This window comes from Gopherus flavomarginatus, chromosome 5 (genome assembly GCF_025201925.1).
Source record: "Gopherus flavomarginatus isolate rGopFla2 chromosome 5, rGopFla2.mat.asm, whole genome shotgun sequence".
Classification (NCBI taxonomy): Eukaryota; Metazoa; Chordata; order Testudines; family Testudinidae; genus Gopherus; species Gopherus flavomarginatus.
In genome coordinates, this window is record NC_066621.1 from 81,055,730 (window position 1) to 81,065,424 (window position 9,695).

Genomic DNA, 9,695 nt, shown 5'->3' on the forward strand with positions numbered 1-9,695 from the left:
TGCTCGGCCCTACCAGCCGCCAGCTCCACTCACCTCAGCTGCCGATCCTGCATTCCAGCCGCTGACTTCCTGCCAGCCAGTTATCAACTTATAACTCAGAAGCCTGTGTGCAGCTTTAAGTATCTAAATACGTGCCACGAGACACTGGAAAACTCAACAAGGAAAAGCAAGGGCAAGGATCACACTAAACTAATAAGATCTGCATTTTAATTTAATTTTTAATAAAGCTTCTGAAACATTTTGAAAACATTGTTTACTTTACATATAACAGTAGTTTGGTTATATATCATAGACTTATAGAAAGACCTTCTAAAAAATGTTAAAATGTATTACCAGCATGCAAAGCCTTACATTAGAGTGTACACATGAAGACTCGGCACACCATTGCTGAAAGGTTGCTGAATCCTGCATTAGCCAAATCTAAAACCACTGGGCCCCTCCTACAATGGAAGCCATTACCTCCTGATATTTAGCCACTATGGGGGCCATAGATGCAGTCACCCAGTTAAGAGGGTGAAAATCTACCAGAAGCCTCCAGGTTTTGCCAGCACTCTTAAGGACGGGCCATAGAGCAGCATTGTTAGTGCTGGACTGTTCCACTAAAACTCCTTGGCTCAAAAGCCCATCTATTGTTTCCTTAAGGCTGGCTTCTGCCTCCCTTAGATATTGATACTGCTTCTGGGGTGGAGGATCAGGGCCTGTGACTAGGATTTCTGCATCAATTTTACCACATTCTATTTTATTCTTGGCCCACACCTCCTGGAATTTCTCTGCAATTGACAAAACTGCTGGGGGCCAAGCAGGCCATTCCAGTTCTTCAGAAGCCTTAAGGGCTGCTATGCGATAGCTGGCTGAAATCTCCACAGGCTCCCATGGGGGGCCAGGAGGCATTTCCCACAAAACCCTGTTAGCACAATCAACCAACGCTCTCAATTTCCTCAGAGCATCTATTCCTAGAATACCTTCTCTCCCCAAATCCATCAAGCCATACTGCCCTTGACTTTTCTTTGTCCCCACAATATATGGGATTTTCTTACAGAAGGGGACGATGCTTTGTGCTTCAGTAAATCCCTGCAAGGTTTTGACTCCAGCCAGATGTCCAAACAGGTGTTTATTTTGGGTACTAATTAGGGAGTACATGGCACCTGAGTCCACTAGTAAATTCTGTCCGAACACCCCTCCTGCAAACTTCACATAAACTGTGAACCTCCCCCACTCAACGGTGTTTAAGTGTGCCACCACTGGGGGATCCTGGGGCGCCCGGTCTCCCTATAGGACAGCAATCGGTGGTGTGCTGGTGCTTTTCCCTCGATGTTTGGCCAATTCATGTTCTGCCAATTTCACTGGAAGTTCAGCAGTAGGCAGCCGGTCTATCATTTCCTTTTGCTTGTATTATAAAAGCTGCTTCCAAATTTCCCCACGCCATGGGTCAGGGGTTCTGCCTCGACCTTTATGGGATCTGTCTCCTTTTTCTTTTCCCTGCATGCTACTTGGAGGGGCTATAGCAGCCATCTTATCAGATTTCCTTTTAGGAAGGTGCATATCCTTTTGGACCTCATAGGTCTGCTTTGCTCTAGCCTCACTAACTCTTGTTCGAACTGCTGTCAGATCCACACCCACTAAGGCCATAAGAATTAAAGGGAGAAATCCTTGGATTAAAGCTTGTTTGAAAGGGAAGGCTGCAAAGTCTGGGTTAATGACATTTGTCAGCCCAGAATATCTCCATGCCAATTTCTTTCTGGCTTCATAACTTTCTACTCTCTCCCCAGCCTACTGCTTCTCCTGGTGAAATATAACTGTGGAGCTTTCTCCTGGAAAGAGGATGTGTATTACTTCCCTCTGCACATTTATATGCTTGTCTGTATCATCTGCTCTGGGGTGGGGGTGGGGGATATCTGGATATCATAAGGGAGCCCTGCAGAATCCTTGGGGGACGTACACTCCCTGCATATAGCTGCCACATCAGCTGGAGTGACTCCAGCCATGCCAGATACTCCTACCATCCACCCCAAGACTGTGCTCCTATTCAGCAGGCCAACTGATTTCCCTACTGCCCTAACCTGGTCAGGGTAAAGGGTCTAGTCTCCGCCCGCTCCTCTGTTCCTTCCTGACCTTCAGGAGGTCCCCTTTTTGTGACAGAGGTATTGACTGGGGGGCCATCGGGGGAGGCCTTTGCAGCTTTTCCAGTGATTCCCGTAGGGGCTATATGGAGACTGCCTGATGGGATCCAGGGTGAACTCACCAGGGTCCGTCAGCTCATACTTGCAATAATGGGGGGATACATTGGGATCCTCCTCTGACTCTATGTCTTCCTCCCAGCTACAATTCCCTCTAATCACTGCCATGATCCCTCTTTGTCTCCCAACTGAGCCTTAAGGGCACAAATCTGTCTCCGGCATTTCCCGTGGTCTGCCTGGGTTCTGCTCTGTGAATCCTTCAAAAGGGCTCTGACTGCAGCTTTGCTCTCCGTTGTCTGCTGTTTCAACTCAGACACTTCCCCCTGAAACTTACTACTGACCCACTCACTGTCACCTACCTGCTTCTGCATTCCTACAATTTGTGCTGCTTGTGTCAGAGACATAGCTCTGAGAGCATCAGCTTCTGCTTTCAAATTAATCACTTCACTTTCCTTTTCAGCTCTGATTCTTTCCAATTTCTGCACCTGGTTTTTTAACCGATCTATCTCCTGATCCAGTGTTGTCGCAACCATCCACAACCCCTGCAAAGCAGCCTTTTTCTTTGCCCTAACATTCAGACCTCCCCACCTTCCTGCACTAACCCAGATATCCTATTGCTTGTGGAGCTGCAGGGAGGCTCCGAGGCCGTTGAAGGCACCAGGCTTCCAGGATCCATTACCACCATACTCTTATACAAAATCTGTCAAGCTGTTTCCCAACATCATGTTCAACTGCTCATTCTTTCCAGTTGTTTCCCTGTCTCTGGACATAATTTCTCCACTCAAGCAGGCAATCAGCCTGAGTTCTGAGTCCCAGTAACGGAATGTATCCATAGATTAACTTGCAAACTGTGATACGGGAACTTGTAGGAAGCGACCCCCACCCCGCCATCTTTTACCTCCTATTGCAATGGACAAACTACAAACTGTTTGTACCATCCGTCTCCTTCCTCTCTACCACTCCTCGCTGGGCCTCCAAACTCTGTTACTCAGGATTCTTTCAACCCAAAGTTCCTGGTAACTTTTACTCTGTGCGACATGGTGTCAGGAAATAAATCAGGGAAGACACGACCATCTGACCGATAGATGGCTGGCACAAACAGGACAACACAAGAGTGATTTCACTTAAAGCTAAACTTTACTTAGTCTCAAGCACTTACACACGTCCGCAACAGATTACTAAAACACCCCCAGCCCTTGATAATTACCAAAGCTGAATGTGGCTTTCTAGTGACACAGCAGCAGGCTTCCAGTGGCCAAATCTTCTGTCTGCTGGTGGGGACCACAAGATGTATCTAGAGGGAGTCCAGACAAGTCCCAAAAGAATCCAAATACGTCAAACTTTTTCCCCTTATTTATACATTAGTAATAGAATGATATAGCCCTTAAAGAAAATTTGTTAAGTAAGCAGTTTCAATGATCAAGCAAGAAGTTCTTTGTGATTATTCATTAACCAGGTGTGGGCTTTTCCAGAGTTTGCAGTCTTGAGGCCCCAATAGACATTCCCAGGGCACATCCTGCTCTCCTAAAACACATGTGTGATGAGTTGGATCACAGAACCCCACTTGGAAGCTGGCACCTGATGTGCCAAGGCTACTTCTGCCCCTGCTTTCCTGCCCCGTCAGCTTAAGACTTCAGTGCCCTGCCTGGTTTGAGCCAGACTCGCTAGCCTGCTGCAAACCCAGACCCAGGTCTGAATTACTTCCCCAAACAGCTGCAGGCTTACCTGAAAGCAGCTAACAGACATGTTCTTATCTTTAACACTCAGGGCTTGGCTACACTAGAGAGTTGCAGCGCTGGTGAGGGGGTTACAGCGCTGTAACTTAGGATGTGGTCACACTTGCAAAGCACGGCCAGCGCTGCAACTCCCTGGTTGCAGCACTGGCTGTACACCTGGTCGAGCCTCAGGTGTAGAGATTCCAGCACTGGTGATCCAGCACTGGTCAGCAAGTGTGGACGCGCACCAGCACTTTTATTGACCTCCGGGGTATAAGGAGGTATCCCAGCATACCTTAGAAGCCTCTCTGGTAATCATGCACACTCCACTGCCCTGGGCTCAGCTGACCCCTCCTTTAAATGCCCCGGGAATTTTAAAAATCCCCTTCCTGTTTGCTCAGCCAGGTGTGGAGTGCAATCAACCATTCAATCAATCAGCGACCATGCCTCCACGCCCCAAACGAACCCCAGCATGGAACAATTCCGAGCTGCAGGACCTCATCAGTGTTTGGGGTGAGGAAGCTGTGCAAGCACAGCTGCGCTCCAGAAGGAGAAATTATGATACCTATGGGCAGATATCGCAGTCCTTGCTGAGAAGGGGCCATGAACGGGACGCATTGCAGTGCAGGGTCAAAATAAAAGAGCTGAGGAGTGCTTACTGCAAAGCCTTTGAGGGAAATCGCCGCTCAGGAGCTGCCCCCACAACCTGCCGTTTTTACAAGGAGCTGGATGCCATACTTGGGTGTGACCCCACTGCCAATCCGAGGACCACGATGGAGAGTTCAGAGCAGGGAGAAGTGGGGGAGGGTGTAGAGGAAGCCGACAGTGAGGCTACTGGCGTGGAGGGAGACACCCCGGAGTCCCAGGAGGCATGCAGCCAGGAGCTCTTCTCAAGCCAGGAGGAGGCTAGCCAGTCGCAGCAGCTGGAAGTTGCTGGTGAGGAAGAAACTGAGGAGCATGCTCGGGGTAAGCAGATTTTTATGTTTTGGGAGAGGAGGGTTTGGGTTATGGCTGCCTGCATGCATGCCTAAACGTGGAATAGCCCATTGATTTGCTCTATCACGTCTCTGTAATCTGCCTCGGTAATCTCTTGAAAAGTTGCAGCCAGAGCGTGCACAATGTGCTTTCTCAAGTTTATCGGGAGAGCCACCGTGGTCCTTGTCCCGGTCAGGCTAACTTGTCCGATCCACTGTGCAGCGAGGGGTGGGGGGACCATGGCTGCACACAGGCAAGCTGCATAGGGGCCAGGGCGGAATCCACATCGCTGTAGAAGACCCTCCCTCTCTTCCCAGGTAACACGCAGCAGTGATATATCTGGCAGTAGGAAACCCTGTTGAGAATTTAGGGATACTTGAGTGCAGGGCGCCAGGTTCGCATTCTCCCCCCAGCCCCGCGGTGCGTTCCGGTCTCCACACCCCCTTCCCAGCAGGCAGCCAGCCCCGCGGTGCGCTCCGGTCTTCCCCCCACCCTTCCCAGCACGTAGCCAGCCCCGCGGTGCGCTCCGGTCTTCCCCCCCCCGCAGCAGGCAGCCAGCCCCGCGGTGTGCTCTGGTCTCCCCCCCCCCCAGCAGGCATCCAGCCCCGTGGTGCGCTCCAGTCTCCCCACCCCCTTCCCAGCAGGCAGCCAGCCCCGCGGAGCCCTCCAGTCTCCCCCCCAGCCCCGTTCCCAGCACGTAAACAGCCCCGCGGTGCGCTCCGGTCTTCCTCCACCCTTCCCAGCAGGCAGCCAGCCCCGCGGAGCCCTCCAGTCTCCCCCCCAGCCCCGTTCCCAGCACGTAAACAGCCCCGCGGTGCGCTCCAGTCTTCCTCCACCCTTCCCAGCAGGCAGCCAGCCCCGCGGTGCCCTCCGGTTTTTCCCCACCCTTCCCAGCAGGCAGCCAGCACAGCTGTGCGTTCCCTCCCCCCCACCAGCAGGCCGGCAGTTACGCGGACCGCCCCCCCCCCCCCGCCAGCAGTTCGCCACCTTCCTGTTCACTACTGTCCCCTGTGCAGGACACCAGCTACCTCCTGTACCCAGTGCAGATAAACCCCAGTGATCCATCGGTCAATTCCCCCTCCCAGGTGCACTCGGGGCAGAAACACTCACCCTATTGCTCCCCATGCCTTAGCTTCCCTGGCCTCTCTGTGTTATGTGAGGTATGTGGGAAGGATGCTACAAAAAGTCTAAAAACTCCTTCACTGTGTGATAATAAACAATGTAGCCTCTGTGTATTACATGTTTCTATCTATGTTTTTTTTAGTGACCTTGACTAATGCAGCCGGATCACCGGCCTCACGTCGGTTGCAGAACTTGAGAAAAAATCCCCGAAAATCAAAAGAAGAATTGATCAAAGCAGTTATGATTCACTACAACAGAGAAAGTAGGAAGACGCAGGAATGGAGAGAGAAAATGTATGAGTGGAGGCAAACAGAAAGCAGGAGAAAGGAATTGGCTATCAAAAAAACCTCAAAGCAGATGATAAGCCTCCTGGCTCGCCAAACTGAGTCTTTCGAGTCTCTCGTAGCCATGCAGGCAGATCTGTACCATGGTAACCCACACCCCTCCCAAAGCTCTCTTTCTTGTTCCCCAGTATTTGCACAAAACACCTTTCTCCAGCAGCCAGTTTCTTATTACCCCCAGCTGCCCCCAACACCTGTATGATCACCTACCAGCCCTGATAACTATAATTCTTACCCTGTGCACTCCACCCCCATTACGCTGCAGCATAGTAATCCTGAAGTGCAGCAGACATTGAACAGTAATCAAAACAGGACATATTCAAACCTCTGAATGTACAGTCCACCACCCTAACCCCCCTGGCCTTTTATGTACTGTACTTTGAATAAAGGATTTTATGGCTTTTACAATACGTTTTATTATTGCAGGAAGTGGTAAATCTTGTACCCCAAGGTAGAACAAAGCACAGCAAAGGCACCAAACATTACTGTTGGCTCTCAGCATCAAATTGCTCCCTTAAAGCATCCCTAATCCTTGAAGCCCTTTCCTGGGCCTCCCTAGTAGCCCTGCTCTCTGGCTGTGCAAATTCATCCTCTAGGCGTCGAACCTCGGAGGCCCATTCCTCACTGAATCTTTCACCCTTCCCTTCATAAATATTATGGAGGGTACAGCACGCGGATATAACAGCGGAGATGCTGCTTTCCCCCAAATCTAGCTTCCCATAAAGACACCTCCAGCAGGCTTTCAAACAGCCAAAAGCACACTCCACAGTCATTCTGCACCGGCTCAGCCTGTAGTTGAACCGGTCCTTGCTCCTGTCAAGCTTCCCTGTATACGGTTTCATGAGCCATGGCATTAAGGGGTAAGCGGGGTCTCCAAGGATCACAGTGGGCATTTCAATGTCACCTACTGTGATCTTGCGGTCTGGGAAAAAAGTCCCGGCCCTCAGCCTCCTGAACAGAGAACTGTTCCGAAAGATGCGTGCATCGTGCACCTTTCCAGGCCATCCTGAGTAAATGTCAGTGAAATGCCCACGGTGATCCACAAGCGCTTGCAGAACCACGGAGAAATACTCCTTGCGATTAACGTACTCTGATGCCAGGTGGGGTGGTGACAGAATAGGAATATGTGTCCCATCTATTGCCCCTCCACAGTTAGGGAAACCCATTTCTGCAAAGCCATCCACAATGTCCTGCACGTTCCCCAGAGTCACAGTTCTTCTTAGCAGGGTGCGATTAATGGCTGTGCAAACTTGCATCAGCACCATTCCAATGGTGGACTTTCCCACTCCAAACTGGTTCGCCACCGATCGGTAGCTGTCTGGAGTTGCCAGCTTCCAGATTGCAATAGCCACCCGCTTCTCCACTGGCAGGGCAGCTCTCAATCTCGTGTCCCTGCGCCGCAGGGTAGGGGCGAGCTCAGCACACAGTGCCATGAAAGTGGCTTTTCTCATCCGAAAGTTCTGCAGCCACTGCTCGTCATCCAAGGCTTGCAGGACGATGTGATCCCACCACTTAGTGCTGGTTTCCCGAGCCCAAAGGCGCCGTTCCATGGTGCTGAGCACGTCTGTTACTGCCACAAGGAATTGAGTGTCTTGAGCGTCAGGCGTTTCAATATCATCCTCTGACTCCTCACTGTCACTTTGCAGCTGAAGGAATAGCTCCACTGCCATGCGTGATGTGCTGGCAACATTCATCAGCAAGGTCCTCAGCAGCTCAGGCTCCATTTGTAACAGAAATCTCAGAAATCGCGCTGCAGACTCACAATGCCATCAAACTGCTCGGAATGTGTAGCAAAGCACCACGGGGCGTTGGAACAGGAAGCGGAAAGACCCGCACACTTCCTTCCCCTTCCCACAAGCCACAGCGCCAAAATGGGACGAAGTGCTCTGTGGGATAGCTGCCCACTATGCACCACTCCCAACAGCGCTGCAAGTGCTGTAAATGTGGCCACACTGCAGAGCTGGTAGCTGTCAGTGTGGCCACACTGCAGCGCTGGCCCTACACAGCTGTACGAACACAGCTGTAACTATCAGCGCTGCAAAACTGTAAGTGTAGCCATACCCTCAGATGCCCAGCTCCCAATGTGGTCTAAACCAAAATAAACCCATTTTACTCATCTAAAGCTTATGCAGGGTAAACTCATAAACTGTTCACTCTCTATAACACTGATAGAGAGATATGCACAGCTGTTTGCTCACGAAGGTATTAACACATACTCTGGGTTAATTAATAAGTAAGAAGTGATTTTATTAACTACGGAAAGTAGGATTTAAGTGGCTCCAAATAATAACAGACAGAACAAAGCAAGTCACCAAGCAAAATAAACTAAAACACGCAAATCTATGTCTAATCAAACTGAATACATATAAGATCCTCACCAGTTCCAGAATGCTCCCTTTTACAGACTAATCTTCTTTAGCCTGAGTCCAGCAATCACTCACCCCCCTTGTAGTCACTGCCCTTTGTTCCAGTTTCTTTCAGGTATCCTGGGGGGCTGAAGACAAAACGGGCTTAAATAGACTCTCTTGTGGGTGGAGACCCCTTCCCCTCTCCTATGCAAAGTATCGCTCTAAGATGGAGTTTTGGAGTCACCTGGGCAAGTCACATGTCCATGCATGTCTGAGTTCCTTACCAGCCAAGCCACATTCCTCGGAAAGCCCAGATGTGTATTTGTGTCTCCAAGTTCATTGTTGGCTTAAGTGTTTCCAGATTGGGCACTTACTGAGAATAGTCTTTTCTCAGGAAGCTGACCAACTGCTTCACTACAGCCTACTTAGAATCAAACAAGTATGCAACCAATATTCATAACTTCGAATACAAAAAATGATACATGCATACAAATAGGATTAATAGACTCAGTAGATCATAACCTTTAGAGAGATATGTTACATGGCATATGTAGTATAAAACACATTCTAGTTATGTTATATATATATACATTCATATGCATATTTCCATAAAGCCTTATGGGAGGTACCATTACAGCATGTTTCAGCAACTTCAACACAGTTCTTATCAGGAAGGATGCGGGGTCAAGCTGCCCTTTCTGTGGCACTCAGAACCCCCTCCCCTCCTGCCTTGGTCAAGCTGAGACTGCTGACTAGGCTGCTTTTAGCAATAAGCCATAAAAGTTTCAGGCACTTTACCAGTTTGCCAAAATCACCCCATCCACCGTCCACCTTATAAGTAACCATAGACTCAATCCTATCAGTTCCCTTTTATGGGGCAATTTCTTTTTATTTATTATGTTCATTACAGTATTATCTGGAGATCAACCAAAATATTGTGCTGGGCACTGTACAGACAGAGTTTATAGAAAAGCCTATTCTTTATACTATTTCTAAAGCCTATTCCTTAAGACAAGT

At 49.6% G+C, this 9,695-nt stretch overlaps 1 protein-coding gene across 1 annotated transcript; it reads left to right on the forward strand.

The window, feature by feature from the left end:
• The first annotated feature begins 4,151 nt into the window (after window positions 1–4,151).
• LOC127052122 (zinc finger and SCAN domain-containing protein 20-like) lies at window positions 4,152–6,782 on the forward strand. Its single transcript, XM_050955444.1, has 2 exons — window positions 4,152–4,858; window positions 6,132–6,782. Exons 1-2 carry the CDS (start codon window positions 4,210–4,212, stop codon window positions 6,530–6,532), a joined length of 1,050 nt encoding a protein of 349 aa, XP_050811401.1. The 5' UTR covers window positions 4,152–4,209; the 3' UTR covers window positions 6,533–6,782.
• Window positions 6,783–9,695: the final 2,913 nt, after the last annotated feature.

What these genes read in the sequence shown, in the direction of transcription:
- LOC127052122 (XM_050955444.1), top strand. Translation starts at nt 4,210, where the DNA reads ATGCACACTCCACTGCCCTGGGCTCAGCTGACCCCTCCTTTAAATGCC. An exon ending in AACTGAGGAGCATGCTCGGG is followed by an intron (nt 4,859 to 6,131) that starts GTAAGCAGATTT and finishes TGTTTTTTTTAG; the next exon opens with TGACCTTGACTAATGCAGCC.